General features: G+C 35.4%; 1 protein-coding gene across 2 annotated transcripts in view; it reads left to right on the forward strand.

Moving 5' to 3' along the window:
• Nucleotides 1–20,038, forward strand: part of LOC120312515 (rho GTPase-activating protein 7-like) — a 109,082-nt gene extending 89,044 nt beyond the window's left edge. For both annotated transcript variants that reach the window (XM_039353319.1, XM_039353326.1), the window contains exons 8-14: nt 1,055–1,253; nt 2,700–2,916; nt 12,894–13,008; nt 14,917–15,132; nt 15,746–15,963; nt 17,103–17,279; nt 17,672–20,038. In XM_039353319.1, coding sequence (XP_039209253.1) covers nt 1,055–1,253; nt 2,700–2,916; nt 12,894–13,008; nt 14,917–15,132; nt 15,746–15,963; nt 17,103–17,279; nt 17,672–17,768 — 1,239 coding nt within the window. In that variant the 3' untranslated portion in view covers nt 17,769–20,038. The remainder of the gene's footprint in view (nt 1–1,054; nt 1,254–2,699; nt 2,917–12,893; nt 13,009–14,916; nt 15,133–15,745; nt 15,964–17,102; nt 17,280–17,671) is intronic.
• The last annotated feature ends 161 nt before the right edge of the window (nt 20,039–20,199 follow it).

The following is a 20,199-nucleotide window of genomic DNA, read 5'->3' on the forward strand; positions in this document are numbered from 1 at the left end:
CATGTATGGATGACAAAGTCTCTTTTTGTGCCTGCCCCATCTTTTACCTTTCAGAGCTGTTTTTCATAAATCTTTTTAAAGAAAAATCTCTAGTAGTGTCTCATTTATATCATGCTTTTTTCCAGTAATCTATCTTTACATTACCAATCTAGTCCATATCCTTTCTGCTAAATCTAAACTGTATATTTCATTCATTTGGGGTTTGGAGCATGGGGTTGCTTTATGGGGATGACCATGATTATACGTAACTGGCCAACTACTCTCTCAGTGTTTGCTCCTTCTTTATTGTACCATATATGCCGACGTATAAGGCGACTTCCGCAAGCGTTAAAATTGGCGCCGAAGTCGGGCGTCGTCTTATACGCCGAGTCGTCTTATACGCCGGAAATACTGGTAGTTTCCGGCGTATAAGACGACGTTCTAGGAATGCGACTCGGCGCCAAAGACGGGGGTCATCTTATACGCCGGGTCGCCTTATACGTCGGCATATACGGTAATTGTTAATAGATGTTGTACACATGCCGCTCCTGTTTTGATGCATAAGTATTTACCATGAATGCATAGTAATTAATTCTGTTCGGGCACTATGTTCTCATATAAAAACAGGCATTAAATCATACTGTGATCTTTGATGGTGACACCATTGCAGCCTGGAACAGGGAAATTTTTTTCTGCACTTGTATGTTGAATTACAAGTGGAAATACATTGCTTAAATGATGCTAGAAATTTGATTGATCTTAGCCTGTTTTTCAACGAAAAATGATTACCTGCTCAAAGCATTAAGATTCATTTAGGGGCAAGGTGGAATGCATTAGGGATAAAGATGTATTTAAATAAACATCTCAGTAAGGGCAAGACACATTTGATTTAAAGTGTTGCAGGCCAAATTTACGCACCTGCCTCAGATACTCTGAAGCACTTTTTAAATCCTTGGATCAGATGTCCTACACAGCTCTAAGTTTATGAATATATAACCACTTATGAGTTTTATGTCAGAGTTCAAGTAAATGGAAATTGTTTGGACTGAAACTTTTAAAACAATCTGTTTTCTAGGTTGGTCTTTTCAGAAAATCTGGTGTTAAATCTAGGATCCTTTACTTAAGAGAAATGAATGAAATTAATCCGAATAACATAAATTATGAGGGTCAATCGGCCTTTGATGTGGCAGACATGTTGAAGCAGTATTTCCGAGATCTTCCAGAACCTATATTCACTAGCAAGCTGTGTGAAACCTTCCTGCACATCTATCAATGTATGTAGATGCTTTATTGTTTTGGGGTAAGAGATGGAGGAGGGGTAATTTCTGGTGGAGGTTATGGGGAAGGAGGTGTTTCTGACTCACTCGGTTTGATGAGGGTAGTAGAGAATTTTTTTCCCCCTCTAGCTAACCAGATTAAGAGCAAGAGGGCCAGGGGTTGGTATGGTGTGTGACTGGATGGAGGAGTAATTAGGCTAGGTAACCAGATTGTGGGTTCAAATGCTTGTTTGATGCCTAGATTGGACAGCTATTTTGGTCATCTAGTATGAATGTAACTTCATTAACTGGCGGATGGTCATGTATAATTATAAGGCAGAAGAGACCAGGCAGTGACCTCATAGTAATAATGGGGGTATGGAGAAATATGGTGACATATGTGTTAGTTCACTCTCAAGGAATCAGCCTCAGTGCCTAGTACCAATACTGAATTCTAGCTGTCTAGTCTCAGCCACAAGGCACGAGAGCATCAGTGGTCATAGTCTCCATCTGCTGCTGCTAAATGTAAGGAAGGCCTGTAATAAGATTTGCTTCATTCATGATTTGGTGTGAAGTTGGGGCCAATGAGCAGAGCCCCTTCTTAAAAATGTGTGCAGCTGGGTTATGGGCATAACTCTGGAGCATGGGCAGAATGTGGGTATGCCAGGGGTGCTGTTCTAAATATAGCTGAACATGAAACCCTACTTATGAAGTTAGGCTTTAGGAATCAATTTGGGTTGCTTCTGTTTTTTTCTTTGAAACAATATCATCTGATAGGACCCAAAGGTGTCCGTTTTCCAGAGTCTGTCCTATAGAATATCCTGTTGGCTTTCTGGGAGACTATAAAAACTTGGTTTTTCTGGGAGACTATGAAAACCTGGATTTTCTGGGAGATTATAAAAACCTGGTTTTTCTTTCAGATGTTGTTTCTGAGATGGAGCTTACTATAGATATCTTGTTTTGTGTTGTCAAGTACTTGTACAGTATCTGAATCAAATTGGTGGTGTTTCATGATTTTTTTTAAAAAAAATTAAATATGTTTTAGGTTAGCCACCTATAGCTATTTGTTGAATAAGAGGCCACACACATTTGTTAAATTGATTAATTCATTTCTGGACATTTAAATTATTATTTTATCAGTGAAATATCCTATGCTTTCTTAATGTAGCCATATTGGTACTGATACTGGTACTAACTAAGGGACAAGTTATGGTCAGGCAGAATAGGTTCTATCAATTTTTTTCTTAGAAATACAAACATTCTTAATGATTCGTCATTTAGTTCAATTAATTACAGTTAGTCTTTGGGATACTCTGTATTCCTGAATTTACATTTTAACACAGTTAAACATAACTGGAAACTAGGCCTGGGTGGCAAATTCTTTTTAAGACAATATATGCATGTTGTTTAAGAAATGCTTTTCGAGATAACCTATATAATTCCTCTTTTCCTTCCTCTTTTTAGACCTACCAAAAGATCAGCAATTTTGTTCTGTCCAGGCTGCTATTCTTCTTCTCCCAGATGAAAACCGTGAAGCTCTGAAAATTCTGTTGTACTTCCTTAGGGATGTTGTGACATATGTGGAAAAAAATCAGATGACTCCAACCAATATAGCTGTGTGCCTGGCACCATCTTTATTCCACCTCAACACCTTGAGGAGAGACAGTTCTTCATCTTCCAGGTATTTCTGATTACATTATAGTTAGCAATGATATCTATATCTACATATACATATATTTGAAGTATAAAAGCTCTTGTTTTACATGTGCATGAAGATTGCATCTGTGTTTGATCACTGCAGTTATTGTTTCCCCATCCAAAAAATGAGATAGCAAGGATGAATTTCAAAATGGCTCAGAAGCTGATTTTTTAAAGTGTGCCTGTTAAATTATTTGGCAGAATTCTAACTGCAACTGAATGATGATACGGTCCATCATTTGGGAACTGCAATTAATGGATGGTACGCTGGACAGCAAGGTGCTCCTTGGCAGGTCTTTTGAGAGATAGTTTGGTCATTTAAAGAGAATAAAGCCTGAATAAAAAAACCAGATCTATGAAAGAGTGAATGGATTGAGAGAAGGGCAAGAAAACTGGATGCGTTGGATGGCATCCCCAAAAAAGAATTTCTGCTGCAGTGTTTGGGCGTGGTGGAAGCAAGGACAGAAAGACCCAGAACAATATAATGAATGGTGTTGATGTAACTTAGATATTTTATTTTATTTCTTGCCTCCAGTTTCTTTTGTTTATTACTTTTTACTCTTTTTTTCCCTTCATTTTACATAACTCTGTTTCCCCTGACAGATAATAGGATGACTGGTATGTTTGTGTGTTCTATAGGCAATTCTGATTACAATTACCCTTCCTGATCATAATATGTTGGGTGGTAATGCAGTCTCTAGTAAAATAAGCATAGAGTGCTAGAAGAGAAAATAAATCAGCCACCCTTCCCCCTTGACTCTTCCATGAGTAGCGCTTGAGAATATTTCTAATTGTACATCATCCTGTCTAATGTCTAAATGACGCATAAGGAACAAAACTGGTTGATGGAAAGCTTGCCTCTGTGGAAAGTACCCTTTGGAACCATAGTTAAATGTTTTGCTAACCTGCCCTGTTTAAGTTTTGATGGGCTGGTTGTCTTCTTTGAAAATATTCCAGATTCTATGTTTGCTTAGAGTTGAAGACAGTTTAGCTTGCCAACCTATAAGCTTGTGGTTTATGATGAGTATAGAGAGAAACTACACAAGATGATAAACTGTCAGGCATTACAGACGAACAGGCAGATTTTAAGTTTGTATAATTTTTTTGAACTTCTTGCGTCACCAGTCACTTTAGTGTGGCTTCCTCCCACATTGCTCTAATAACAAGAACATAAAGGTCCTGTGAGACTTAATTCATTTGCCAATATTGCTCCACCTCCTTGAAGAGACATAATTGGGGTAGGAAATAGCCACAGAATTCAGTGTTCCCACAAGACCATTTGAAACCAGAGTAATGTGGGAAGCAATCCCACTAATGGAATGAAAAAAATTAACCAATATGACTTTTCTTGAGAAACAGCCAGTAAGTGGCAGCTAACTTTTAAACCCCTTAAAATAAATAAAGATAACAAGAATAGTTATGGAGAAATATATATTTTATAGCAAATATATCAGATTTCTCCAATACGGTACCCTCCAGATATTTTAGACTTCACTTTTTGTCATCTGAGAGTATGAATTTTAATCCAATCTAGTATATCACATTGAGGAAGAATGTAATATAAAATACATGATATGTTAGTTCCCAAAATATGTTGGACATTTGAAAGCACTTTAGTTTGCAATTCCTAAGATTGATCAAAGCTAAGAGTTACTTTTGTTTTAGATATGGGATGGGAAATCGGTAAATATATATGACTGTGTAGTATGTATGTATAAAAAATATATAGAGAATTAACAACTGCATGGATTGTACATGTGTTGACTATCTGTCCATCACTGTATGTTATAGTTAGCACTTGTACATAAAATGCTCTTCAGCACGTATGTATTGAATGTTTGTTATAAGTTAAGATCCAAGTACAAGTTTTATTTCTGCAGGATGGGGATCTGGAAAAATAAATAGTAGCTCAGTTTCTGCCAGAGGTGAAAAGAGGTAAAACATTTGAAGAATGCATTTTTAAGAGGCTTACACATCCCAGATGTGCATCAGGCAATAAAACAAGTCTTGTGATGTTCAGCATTCCCCAGAGAAAGAAAGAAAGCGAAGATGATGACAGCCTTGTCAGTCATAGAGAGTGAAAATGTGGTCAAGACCAAGAATGTGTCAGAAAAATGGAGGGGAATGTTGTTGCATAGTTTTTATATCCAGGCAAAGAAATTTGTAGTTCTATGGAGGTTTGCAAGTTTTAGAGATGATGGTGGCGGAGACCAGGACTTCCAGGTTTTTATTCTATCTATAAATTATAATAGGTTTTACCTTACTAGGTTAAGAAGCCATTTTTTAAAAAAATGGGAATTTTTCTGCATTAATATCTTGAAGTTTAAATAATAAATTTGTATTTTATTAGTGATATCAGTGCGGGAACATCAAAAAGCCGTTATATAACAGCTCTGATTTCAGAATCAAAGTTAACAATATCTATATCTATCTATCTATCTATCTATCTATCTATCTATCTATCTATCATCTATCCATCTACTGTATCTATCTATCCACCATCTACCTAATATTTAAATGTTAAAAAATGTTCCAAGATAAGAGTTAGTAGAGATGAATGCCAGGTTCTTCGCAATCAAGGTTTTGGCCAGATGCCACAAGTAAGCTTTAAATATGAAAATATGAAAAATGCTCTCTGGCAAAGCATTGAGAACTCTTGAATAATGGGATTGGCTTTTCCTCTGAATTTTTTGGCCCAGCTTTTACTAAAACATTTTAATGATACTAGACAAATCAATGACTGCTTTGTGTGTTTAACTGAAACAAGATTAGCTAACACTTGTTCTGTTTGGATAGAATTCATTAAATGCTCCACAAAAGACGTATTACATTAACAGGCCAATGTACTGGTTTATTTTATTCTCATATGCAGTTTTTAAAGTGGTATTTGATGTAACTAGAAATACAAAGTGAATGGCCTGTAATTGTCATAGGAAATTATTTATATTGCATTCTTTACTGTTTTCAATGTATTAGTGTTTTTTCCCCTCTGCATTATAGCACCCTAAGATTGGATTCCATGCTCATCTGTGTTGTAGCCTCCCCAACTTATCTCTGCTCTCCCAGGCATTGGGACCCATCTTCTTCACCTCTTCAAACATCTCTAGTCGGACTTCCGGTGGCTGCGTTGGTGTTGATGGCAGCTGTTTTACAGCTGCCTCTCCCGGGAGATCGTAAAAGCCGGTTAAACAGCGACGACCAGCTGTTTTATGGCTTGAAACCTTCTTCCCAGGTGAAGGGAAGAAGGTGAGCTTTCTCCTGGATAGGAGTTGAACCTCACCAACCTCCCAGGGATTTTTTCTCGGGAGGTGAAGTGTGAGAGCTCCTTCAAAGTCCGGGTGTTGCTCCGTTTCCTGGGATGTCTTTGTTCTCCGAAGAGAATGAAGGCAGACACCACCTCCACTGCTGCTCTCCTAATGAAAACTGTGACTTTTAAAGCAGACAGAGCTCTCAGGAGGACAATGACTGGATTTTACTTCTAACTTAACTCGGGGAGAACTAACATCTTCTCCTGTTACTATCTGAACAAATTGCTGGAGCAAGAAAGATGGTGGAGGAATATTGTTTTTTTGTTACTCTTCTTGTTTGAACACTTTCATTTTCTACTTTTTATTGATCGAGCTTTAACAACGTAATGGACTTGATTTGTTTAAGAGAATTCTTTTTTTTAAGGAGTAAACTTTTTTTTTTGCTGTTCTTGCTCTTTTTACTTTTATTAATTTTTAATTCTTTAATTTATTTATTTTTTGTTAAAATGGCCTCAAAACGTCCTGGACCTGCTTCTCTTCCTAAAGTTGCAACTCCTTTTTCAGTAACTCAGACTGTACAACAACAACCCAGACCTAAACTTTCTCCACCCTCACCACCACCGCAGTCAATAACACTTAAAGATTTGCAAGATGCTTTGGAGAACATTTATGAGAAAACTATACAAAAGGCAGCAGAACTTATTGAGAAAAAAAATGATCAGATGAGAGTAGATATTATTTCTCCACTGAAGGGGCTTGCTGGACTTGTAGAAAAAATTGATGACAGGGTGGATGAAGTGGTGGGGAAGGTTGAAATACTACAAGATAGAGTTGATAAGATAGAAGATAATGCAGACAATGTACAGGATGAGATTTTAATGTCACAATATAGAGAAATGGAGTTCGCTTTGAGAATAAGAGGCTTGAAGGAGAATGTTCAGGAGAATTTGAAGGAAGAAATTGCAATTGAATTGGCTTCTATTTTGGAATGCGACCCTGAAGCAATGTTGAGAGATATAGAAAAGATTTTTAGAGTTAATTCATGGGTCGCAAAACGGAGGAAGCTACCAAGAGATGTGGTGGTTTATTTTGCTAGAAGATCATTGTGGAATGAAATTATTCAGGCTTTTTATAAGCACAGATTTCAGATTGCAACTCAAGATGTGATAATCTTAAAAGAAATACCTTCAAAAGGTATTTTGCTTTTTTGGCGGATAACTTAAGAAACAACAAATTCAATTCAGATGGGATATTCCTGTGGGGATAGTGGTGACTTATCTTGGCTTACGTTATCGTCTTAATACAATTTCTAAAGCAAAAGATTTTTATATGACTGTGTTAAAAGCAGAGTCACCACCATCTCCAAGATCAAAAAAAGATGAGAGCAAGGCAGAAACACAATATGATATAGGCTTAAAGCCACTCCCAGGAGAAGAGTTATTGGTTGAATCTATTCAATTAATTGATGACCCAAAACAACAGAGAATTACACGTGCTGCCTATAAACGTAGAGAAAGAGAACAACAACAGCAACAGCAACGGCAACAAAAGGTTGATGATGGATTACACTTTACTTCGGAACCAGTGGGAGGAGCAAGGCCAAAGAAGTCATCGACTGCAAGTCTAGAGGTTTTCTTCCAAAGGCTTCAACCTGCCAAGAATGGCAAAGCTTCTAACCTGGAATGTTAACGGGCTAAACACTCCACAGAAAAGAAAGAAAGTTTTTTACTATTTGAAACAACATAAAAATGATATTATTTGTTTGCAAGAGACTCATATTATTTCCAAAGATCAAAAATACTTGTTTAACCCTCGGCTTGGGGTACATTTTATAGCTCCTGCATTGCAGAAAAAAGGAGGTGTAGTTATATATGTAAGAAAAGGGCTTTCACCAAAATTAATTGACTTGGATTTACAAGGCAGATATGTTATTATTGATCTTTTAATAAATGATAATAGAACTCTTCTTGTTGGATTATATGCTCCCAATCAACAACAAAAACATTTTTACAAGATGATTCATCAGAAACTAATTTCTTTGGATTATAAATCGGTTATTATGATGGGAGATTGGAATGGTGTTTTGGATCCAAGCAAAGATAAGAAGGGTTCTTTTAAAGTATGTAACCAGGCTAGACTTCCGAAAACTTTTTTTGATTTAAAGGAAGATTTGGAACTCAGAGATATTTGGAGAGAATGTAACCCTCAGGAAAAAGATTTCACCTTTTTTTCAGACAGGCATCAATCTTATTCTGGAATTGATTTTTTTCTAGTTACTAATGACTTTTCTTTCAGAGTGAAGAATACTAAGATATTTTCTAGAATTTTTTCAGATCATAGTCCTGTATGGTTGGAAATTTTTTTGGATAAAGGGTCTAGAAGGTCTTGGAGGTTAAATGAGAATTTATTTAGATATGAAGAGAATATACAGAAATGTAGAGGTTATTTAAAAGAATTTTTCTCTTGGAATATGAATAAGGGCACCTCGATGCCAATGGTTTGGGATTCCAGTAAAGGATACATGCAAGGGATTTTGATCTCTATGAATAATGCTCATAGACGTAAACAAACTGAGAAGCGTAAAGAGTTGGAAGATGAGATTAAATGTAAGGAAAAGATTTTATTATCAAAACCAATGGATAATAATTTGAAAGCTTCTATAACTCTGCTTAAGGAACAATTTAATATGTTAATAGCGGATCAGATGGCAATTAATTTGAGGTACATGAAGTATAATACATTTTGTAATGCAAATAAACCTGGTAGATGGTTGGCTTATCAATTACGTAAGAAGCAGAAATCAAGGATTATAAACAAAACATGTTATAAAGGCAAAGAGGTGTATCAACAAAATTTGATTAAAAAGGCTTTTTTAGATTTTTATTCTAAGTTATATACTAGTGAAGCTATACAAATTTCAGATGTAGAAAATTATTTACAACAAGCCAATTTTCCCAGACTTACGACTGATCAGCGTGATGGAATTAATGCTTCAATTACTGTTGAAGAGATTACCTCTGCAATTAAACAATTAAAGGTTGGTAAGACGCCAGGTACTGATGGACTAACTGCAATTTATTACAAGATGCTATTGGAAGAAATGATAGAACCATTGAAGGAACTTTTTAATGACATCTTGCTGGGAGCAGAGTTACCTCCATCCTGGAAAAGGGCCTTCATATCATTGATTCCAAAGGATGATCAGGACTTGTCCCAGCCTAGAAATTATAGGCCTATATCTTTGTTAAATACGGACTATAAGATTTTGGCAAAGATTTTGGCAAATAGATTAATGCAGGTTTTGAAACAACTGATTCATACTGCTCAATCGGTATTTATAATGGGAAGATACATGAAAAATAATGTAAGACAATTGGTTAATATAATAGAATATTTGGATAAGAATAATCAAATTCCTGCTGCCTTAATATTTATAGATGCAGAGAAAGCTTTTGATCAATTAGATTGGAAATTTTTATTGAAAATGGTAGAGGAAATGAATTTTGGAGATAAATTTTTGTGTGCTCTTAAAGCTGTATATCAGCAACAATCAGCACAAATTATAATTAATGGATTAACAGCAATTTAAATAGAAAAAGGTACTAGGCAAGGTTGTCCTTTATCCCCCTTGTTATTTGTATTAACTATGGAAATCTTACTTATTAAAATTCGAGAATCCTCTAGATCAGCGGTTCTCAACCTATGGGTCGCGACCCCATTTGGGATTGATCGACCTCTTTTGTGGGGTCGCCAAACGCGGCGATCCGCCATTTTGTCGCCTCCGGGGGCGCGCCGCGCCTCCGGGGGGGGCGGTGCTGCGCACGTGCGCCGCGCATGGGGGCGGCGGCGCGCCTCCGGGGGGCGGCGCCATGCATGCACGCCGCGCGTGGCGGCGGCGCGCCTCCGGGGGGCGCCGCCGCAAATGCGCGCCGCGCGTAAGGGGGCGCCGCCGCGCATGCGCGCCGTGTGCGGGGGCCCCGCCCCCATGCGCGCCGCGCACGGGGGTGGCACCACGCATGCGCGCCACATGCAGGGGCCCCGCCCCCATGCGCGCTGCGCCGCGCATGCCCATAACGTTTGTGTGACGGGGGTCGCCGTCACACAAACGTTGAGAACCGCTGCTCTAGATTAAAAGGAATAAAAATAAATAAGATTGATTATAGGTTGAAAGCTTTTGCTGATGATTTGGTGGTGACAGTATCTTATCCAACAGATTCGGTTAACGAATTGGTTGAAATTTTAGCGCAGTATGGACAGGTCTCTGGTTTTAAGGTGAATAAGAATAAAACTAAAATTTTACTTAAAAATGTGTCTATGAAGGGAAAAGATACTATAGTTGAAGCAACAGGTTATGATGTAGTTAATAAGGTTAAGTATTTAGGAGTATATATCACAACATCTAATGGGAAATTGTATAAGAATAATTATGAACAATTGTGGATAAAGGTACAAAAAGACATAAATGACTGGCAAAAACTACAATTATCATTGTTGGGGAGAATTTCAGTAATAAAGATGAATGTTCTACCAAAGTTTCTTTTTTTATTTCAGATGTTACCCATTTTGAAAAAGGATGCAAATTTGGAAGAGTGGCAGAAGGGTATCAATAAATTTATATGGGGTGGCAAGAAACCAAGGGTTAAGTTTAAGATTTTACAAGATGCTAGAGAAAGGGGTGGACTTAAAGCACCTAATCTGAAATTATATTATGATGCGACCATTTTAACTTTAGTAAGTGATTGGCTCAATTTAACAAACAAAAATATTTTGGTTCTTGAAGGCTGGGATTTATTATTTGGTTGGCACGCATATTTAGTTTTTGATAAGAAAGTAGATTGGGTGTTTAAGTCACATATTTTAAGAAATGCCATACTTCGTGTCTGGAGGAAGTATTATTATAAATTGAACTATAAAATACCCATTTGGGGGATTCCTGGACAGGCAATTCAAGGGGTTTCTAAAGCGGTGAATTTTGACAATATTTCCTATAAAGAGTTGCTCATTTGGTCAGGTACAGATTGGCAATTAAAGTCTTTTGATTTGTTAAGGCAAGAAAATATTTTACAATCATGGTTTCAATATTTACAAATAATGGAGAGATGGAGGGTAGATAAGAAGGTGGGAATTACTTTAACAGATGAAAACTTGGTAATTCAGATTAAAGATCAGAAATTTGCTCATATCAAAAGAATTTATAATGAGTTGATAAAATTGGATTCAGAAACAGAGTTAGTAAAAGATTGTATGATCAAATGGGCCCAGAATATACAGGAACCAATCTTAATGGATTCTTGGGAGATAATCTGGGTTAGAAATGTTAAATTTACTCAAGCACAAAATTTGAGGGAAAATTTTTATAAAATGTTTTATAGATGGCATTTGGATCCTAAAAAGTTATCTTGTATGTATCCGAATTTGCAACCCAAATGTTGGAGATGTGGTTCCTTGGATGCAACTTATTTTCATGTTTGGTGGACTTGCAAAAATATTAAAGCTTTTTGGATTATGATTTGGTGGAACATTCAAAAGGTTTTTAAAAGGAAAATTAAATTTATTCCCCAATTATTTCTTTTGGGTATTTTTGTGGATTTTGATGTTAAAGAAACTATTTTAATGCTGAATTTAATAACAGCAGCAAGACTATTGGTGAGTCAGTATTGGAAAAAAGATTCTCTGCCTTCTTTAGAAGAATGGGTATTCAAGGTTTCTAACTTAGCAGAAATGGCTAAAATTTCTGCTTACTTAAAGGACCATTCACAAAAGAGATATGTTTCTGTATGGAGAAGATGGATAGAATATATTCAGAAGAAGTATGGAACAACAAAGTTTCATTTATTTTATGAATAATGGATTTTTATTAAATTATGAATTCAAGTTTGCAGAGAGTTAAGGGTTATTAGGATTCCGGTTATTGTATAAGTAGTAAATTGAAGTTGACTATGTTTAGTTTTCTTTTTTTTTTCTTTTCTTCTTCTTTTTTTTGTAACCCTGTACTGAGCTCTGGGAAGTCGGGGGAAAAGGGGGTGGGAGGAGGAGGGAGGGGAGAGTATGGATAGTATGTTCAATAGTTCAGATTTTGGTGATAGAGGATTGTTCGGGCATTTTCCCTCAGACCGCATCTGATTGAGAAGAAGAGGAGAGGGATAAGTAAGTAGAAAGATGGAGGAGAGAGGGAGGGGAGGAGAGGAGGAGGAGGTAGAAGGAAGGGGGAAGTGAAGAGATGAGAGGGGGATGCGGTCTGGGGGGAAATGGGTGAGCAATGTCGGAATTTGTGTGTTGTATTTTAACTTCTTATGTATCTGAATTTTTTTTTCTTATGATTGTAATGAAAATAAAATAATAAAAATAATAATAAAAAAACATCTCTAGTCATAGCTATCTCCAGTTGCTCCTGCTCCTGCTCCTGCCATCCAAGGAAACAGTCAAGAGAACCAGCCCCTGCAAAACACAGACCTTCACTATCAGTTCAGATATGGTGGCATTATATCTACTGGTTGTAACTGCCCAATGTCTTATTTTCTTATTATCACTTCTCGGCCTTTTGGCTAAGATCAAAGAGTAGTGTCTAGTATTTTCTTATTTTTTCCATATACAACATATAACCACTTCCTTTTCCATTTAGCCCTTCTCTCCAAAGTAGCAAATGTGTTTTCTAAACCAGAACTAGTGGCCAGTGATCAAAACAATGAAGTTGTTACATTTTCCTTTTCAGATCTAGCCAAAGAAAGCACAGTACAGGAAAACCCGATCAGAGGGATTTGAGTGAGAACTTGGCTGCAACGCATGGCCTGGCCCATATGATCATGCAGTGCCACAGACTATTTGGAGTAAGTGGTATTTTTTCAAGAATATTTTTTAAAAGTCTACCCTAAAATCTAGGAAGTAGAATCCGAGTATGTTGCTGGCTGGAAAGTGGAACAGATTATTATTTTGAATTCTTTTTTCGAATTACTGGCAGGAGTAGTCTAATGCAAACTAAACAGCAATTACTGTTTTGGTTTAGGTTTTTCTTAGAAGCAGACCAATTTATGTGTCTCTTCATCACTACACTTGCTTGCACTTCCTGATACAGGTAGACCTCTACTTATGACTGGTTGCTTAATGACCATTTGAAATATAAGGAAGCCAGAACAATTGATTTATGGCCTATCAACCACTTTTGGCCATCATAAAATGTCAGTGATTGTATTTCAAATGTTTGGCAACCGACTCGTTTTATGACTGGTTGCAGCATCCCTTGGTCATGTGTCTGTTTTGTGACATTTTTTTGTTGAATTTGCATTTATGACCCTGGAATTTGTTCAGACACCACAGTGATTCACTAAATGACAATCTGAAAAAATATAGTAAAATCAGGTCTGATCATATGGGTGCCATGACTTACTATTAACAAGTTATGAGCAGAAAATTGGTCCCAATTCCGGTTGTAAGTTGAGAACTACCTCAACTGTAGTTATCTTTGGTTCCACAGATGGGAAAAAAAGTTTGTTTTTAAAGAAAAATTATTTAATGCATTTTTGTGAGATGGATATTATATTTCAATTTACTTCAAAATGTAAAGCTTTCTTAAATTAAAATGTCTAATTATCTTCATTTTGTTTTGCCCCGTTTGAGTATTTTACTTGATTCCATTCTTGGTTTATTTTAAATATGTGCTCAGAAATGTTTGGGGGCATGAATCATCTATTCATTAGGCGCTAACAATTTCCAGTTGCTTATAACAGAAAAATTGATCTAAAACTTCCTTAACAATGTGGGGAAAATGTGATTTTTCCTATTTCTCCTTAAGAACATGGAAATAATTATACTCATTCAGCCCCATTTTTTTAGATTTGTTGGTATTTCTTCTATTATATTTATAGTATCATTTTGTGATGAAAGTTTAATTTGCAGATAGGAAGCCAACCTGGTTAAAAGTAAAACATGTTTTATATGGCAGCAGTTGTAGTGATATTTCCTGGTTACAAAATGTTTCTTTATACAAACATAAGAGTTGTTTTGATATAGAATGTGTGGTAAATAAAATTAATAAATGAATAAGTAAATAAACAATAGTCTGATGTTGAAAAAAACCTAGTATCTATTTTAGGATGAGGAACAGTTAGCCGAGAATGAACTGGGCTTTCATAAGGAATCACTTAGACTCAGCTCAGAGTCTTCTATTATTTCTACCTCATTTGACTTTCTGCAGTTTATAATATTTACTTATTCATCATATTTCATGATATGATAGAATGCAAATGTGTGAGAGCAAGGGGGGCTGGATAGGAAGTGTCAGAGAACAGAATGTGAGAAATTCACAACCAATAATTTGTGCAAAGTTTAAAACCAAAAGTGAACTTCAGAGTTTGGATATAATGCTTATTTAACGTGATCTTTTTTTCTCCTTTTCCGTTTGTACGGAAAACTGGCAATGAATTTATGGATAGGAACAAAACTCCAAGGTTACGAAAGCTGCATTTCTACCTTATTGTCCTAATTTGCATCTTAGTTTATAATACACTTTTCTTCAGTTCTTTAAACCCATGTATCTAGAGCAGTGTTTCTAAGCCTTAGCTTGAAGATATGTGAACCTCAACTCCAGAACTTCCTAGCCAGCCTAGACTGCCATAGCTATTCCTACATGTGCTGAATGAATACAGATGTCCTTTCTGATTTGGTGGTGTTTTCTGCATGTACATAAAACTATAATGTACGACTTTCAGGCCAATGTAAATATATGTGCTCTTTTTTAGGTACCCAACTACTGCTTTGATCAGGGGTATGAAAATGAACACAACCAAACTGGCTCAGGTGAAATAGCTCCACAACAAGCCATTTTAATAAAATATTCTAACATAGTGACATCCCTGGAACACTTCATGCAGGACCTACTCAGAGATGCCAAAGAAAAATTCAAGAACTGGATCACTTGCTCCATCTTAGAAGGAGTAGACTCAGCATATAAGAAGGTAATTTAGCAACTACATCTTAAGGCACTTGTAAGCATGGAATCCTCCTGAATTTAATAATAACTTTTTTTAAAAAAAATGCAGAAACTTCAATTCTATAGAACTATAAAAATGAAACTGCACTAAAGCAGCCTAAACAAGTGACAAAACTTGAAAAGGACATTAGTAACGTTGCTTAGTGTCTCAATTCTGAAATACTACAACCATAATTTGAGTGAAAATAGTGTTTTATGTGTTTTAATCAGATTTGTGCATTGTGACAAACCAAATTAAATGCCTAAAATGTCTCTTTAGCGTTGTTTGGAATACATAATGTAATATTTAATAATAAAAGTGCCATTGGCCTATTCTTCTTCAGTATAGTTTTTGTCTACAATCTTTTCTAAATACTTACCTGAGACTCAAGTCTTATTACAACCATGTTTAGTTTTTAATGAAGCGCTTAAGATTATGCTTGTCCTAAAAGAACATTTGTTATAGATACATATTGTATCCATTTGGGTCCCAAAAATTGCTTTAGTGATCTTTATATTGAGTCAATGATCCTCCTAATTTGTTTAACCATTGAAGAAGTCTGCCACATTGTTTCTTAATATATTGACTATATTCTAAGGTGGATGATAACTACCACATCCGTTTATGGAAAACCTCTGTTGAAATGGATGCTGTTCCTAAAGTTGTTCTACACCGGATATTGATGGAGCAACATTTGTGGGATCCAAATCTTCAACAAACAAATATCCTGGAGATTTTAGATGATGAAACAGATATTTATCAGTACACAACAGCAAATATGTCTCCACTTCTTTCAAGAGAATATGTGGTCCTAAGGTTAGAAACTAATGAATTCCCATTTTTTTTGACATACTGTATATGCCGGCATATTAGGCGACCTGGCGTATAAGACGACCCCCGTCTTTATTGCTGAGTCACCTTCCTAGAACGCCATCTTATACGCTGGAAACTACCAGTATTTCCGGCATATAAGACGACTCGGCGTATAAGACGACACCCGTCTTTGGCGCCGAGTTTAGCGCTTCCGGAAGTCATCTTATATGCCGGCATATATGGTATGCTTTGTTGATCTCTGATTTTTACGGTATTATTTGTCATGCATATTCTCAGAAGAAATATCCTAAAAGATTACGTTCTTTGAATCTCCCCATCCTACTATTGGCTTAGGTTCATTGATTAACAAAGCCCAATAGGTTTGTTCACATATTGCATTAAGGAAAAAAACAATCACATCTGATGTGTGTAAAAATCATATGGTACTTAAATTTCCAACTATAGTGCGCTTATTTTTGCTTCAAATTAATAGGTTGTAGAGTAGGTTTTGTAAATGACAAATTACTAAAATATTAATTACATGGAGAAAAGTATTTAAAAATCAATAATTTGCAGCTATGCTTCTATTAGTTGATCAATAGAGAAATCTATGATGGGATGGGAAGACAGAATTAAGGTGATTACATGCATTCTAAAAAGTTTGTTATTCTGTACATGTTCTGCAAGTCCTTTGGCAAACAAACTGTTTTACCCATGAGGTAAACATCCTTTTTCTATATTGAGCAGAACTGAGCACTCACCCCAAAATCTTAATATTTCATATGAAAATTATACAATCTCAATGGGTTGTCTGATTCATCTGAAATATTGCAAGATTTGAGTTTGGTGAGATCTTAGATATTGTTTAAAAATTAAGTTAAAAATATTTGTTTGCAATCCTGTGGGCAGGTACTATTTCTCCTGCTTATAAAAGTTGCAGTCTGGATTGGATTTTGCCTATACTTGACACTATTTCATAGACACATTATATATGTATTGGGAAATATAATTATTATAACTTAAGTTGGAAGATGATATAAATGAACTGTCATAAATAGATTCTTGGTGTAGGTAATATGACTTTAGTTCATAAATATAATGGGAAATCATAATCTAGTATTTTTTTTTAACTTTATTTCCAGGACTTGGCGGACTGATCCTCAAAGTGGCACATGTGTTCTAGCAGCTACCTCAACAGATAACAAAGGTGCTACTGTGAATGGGATTTTGGCTCACGTCATACTTTACCAGTACCTTATAGAAGCTGTTGCTGGTTCCCAGAAATCCAAAGTAACATATGTTTGTCAAATAGATACCAGGTATTTCTTCTATTCCTTTCCTTAAAACTAAAACTTTACCTATGAAGGTCTGGATGCTCTCTGAGCTTAGTTGTTTGTTTGACGATATTTCATTATCTAACTTTATAACGTCATCAGTGTGAGAGTGAGGTTTACTCTCCATTTATATACTGTAGTCTGCCAGTGTGGTGGTGGTATAGCTTTCTCCTTGATAGTTCATTGTTTATTTATTATATAGCCTGTCTAGTTTTGTTACCGAAATATGAATTAAGATGGTTTTTTTAAAAGAAAAATAATTAATGGTTTTATACTAATAGATGTGAAATGACACCCCCCCCCAAAAAAAAAGAAAAAGAGAAAAGAAATAATGCTTAGTAACTAGTTCCTAATACTGTGTTTATTTTTTTTGACAGGGGCCGGACCACAGAATGGTATAAGAGGGCTTTTGGTCATATCTGTGCTGCAGACATGATAAGGATTAAAGATTCTTTCAAAGCATCCCCTTACTGAAATGAAACCAAAGACAACAATTTGATGCTTCTGGAGGTGAAGAAAATGCAAGATGGCTTCAGTTACCATTTTCAAATTCTGATTAACTGAGAAAACAGCATATAAAGCCATCAAAGAAGAATTTTACAAATGAAAGTTTCAGTTTAAACCTACCTTTCAACTGAATAATTTACACATTATTATTTTACAGTGTTTTGCCAAGAAAATGAAATTATTTTGATTACTTAATTTATTTAAAAGGAACATCTTTTAATAGTCTATTTTAACTGTGTAAATGAGATATATTTTTAGATGTTTTATTGATTGAAAATGTGAAAGCAATAGTAAAATTGTATCAGTAGCTTATAGCCTAACCAGCTTTAATGCTGATTTTATTTTTATTATTGTAACATATTAGGAAACAGTGATGCTTGTAAGGAAGTTAAGTTAAGCCTAATTACACTATAAATATTGGTCATAGATTTTTGTATCTTGAGTAGCCACAAAAATCTGCTTGAGAATTTATGCATCAATTTTTAATGCAGGAATTTTTCAATTTGCTTTATAAGTCACACTCAAGGCAATGTTCAAAGCAGAATAGGCACTTTAAATTGAAAATGTTTACCTTTGAGAAATAATCAGTTAAACAGTGATATGTGGAGCTGAAAACACAGTCTAAATTCACATTCTGTGTTTACTTAGTATGCCCAGTTTTCATTTGTTTGTTTTTTTAATACTGAAAAATGTGGTAGACTGATTTGAAGATAATCTCACTTTAAAAAAAAATCTCTACAGATGTCTATGGGTAGCTTTTATTTACAATACTGGATGAAAAGATTTTGAATGAGAAATTGAATCAGACAATGACTGGTTTCATATACACCTTAAGCCAGTTTGTATCTGCTATGTAAAACATAGCAAATTATATGATGGCATTGTGCCCAATCAATGGCATAATCTTATCCCTGTACAACCTTTTTTTTTTTTTTACCACTCCACTTCTGCCTAATTGTCTTTTGTTTTATCATTCATTTCAGTACAATGGAATATTTGATCTTTGGAACATTTTTTGTAGCTCTTTAAGGATTTTTTTTTTTTACTTAATGAAATAAGTTACCCCAAATTTGCTAGTACTTTTTGTATGCAGGCTCATTTTTTGCCTCTAGCTCCACAAGCTTAAAAAGATTCTCAAAGTATTGCATAATTAGTATTTTTATTACTTACTATAAAATATATTGTTTTTCCAGTTGCATAAGCCTATAATCCGCAATTCCTAATTAATGGATAGTTGCTAAGAAGCAAGTCCTAACATTACAGTTAATCTGATAGGATCAAGGTAATCACATTTAAGATACTAATGTGATTAGCATCTACCCAGTGTGTATATACAATAAGGGAATTTTAAAAAACCCTGCTAATTCAAGTAAATATCTGCCCTATTTTTGGTGACACCTGCACCCCATACTCTTACAACAGCCTATCTTATTGAAGATGCTCAATGTTCATTTTTACAGTGGGGTTTTGTGCAGCTGCTTACAGGAGATGCCAGGGCCAAGCTCACCTTGGTTGATCTTCAAAAATCTAATTAATACATACTCACTTGGGTATTCCATTTTCTGCTATATTTTATACATACTACCATCCATCTGGGCTATTTTGTTAAGAGTCTTGTAAATATTTAGCTATCTCTTAATTTTATACTTGATGTAGATATTTATATACCATTATAATAACATATACAGTACTACGGTGGTGCTTTAAGTACACTTCATATTAATGTGGTATATTACTGGCCCCTCAGTGAAAGAAATGAATTTACTACAACTATTTTTCCTAGGCATTTCATTAGGAATAACTGAGTAGCCAAATTGATTTCTTGGTTTGTGGTGACAAAATGTATCTTTTAAAAAGACATTTTGTATAACACTAGCCTTATAAAACAAGCCTTTGGTATTTTTAACCACAGTATATATATTTCCAACAACAAAAAAAACCTCTTGCCACATGGCATCAGTTCACAAATCTTTAGACATGGAGAACTGGTAAATGCTAATATTTAGCAACCAAGTAGCAATTTTAGTAATAGAAAAGAGGGGAGGGGAGAGAAGGAAGGAAATAATATATTGAATAATATTGGTACTTTAAGTTTAGTATGTTGAACATGCTGCAGTATTTTACTTCTTTACCATCCACTTGTATTGTCAAAATAATTTTAGTAAAATTGTTAACATGCTTGACTTATTGACAATGCACCTTTAATAAAAAAGGTGAAGCGCTTCATCACTTCATTATTGATGTGTGTGACACAGATAATTTTGTTCGTATTTTATAAACTACGTTTTCAATTCCTGCAACATATGACTTGGTAAACTATCAACGAAAGCTAGAGGATCCCTTTTTCATTTAGAATTGCATAAGCCTCTGACTTAAGCCTCCATTTTACTGAGCTGAA

This window comes from Crotalus tigris, unplaced genomic scaffold, assembly GCF_016545835.1.
Source record: "Crotalus tigris isolate CLP2741 ecotype Arizona unplaced genomic scaffold, ASM1654583v1 scf7180000017568.12009008, whole genome shotgun sequence".
Lineage (NCBI taxonomy): Eukaryota > Metazoa > Chordata > Lepidosauria > Squamata > Viperidae > Crotalus > Crotalus tigris.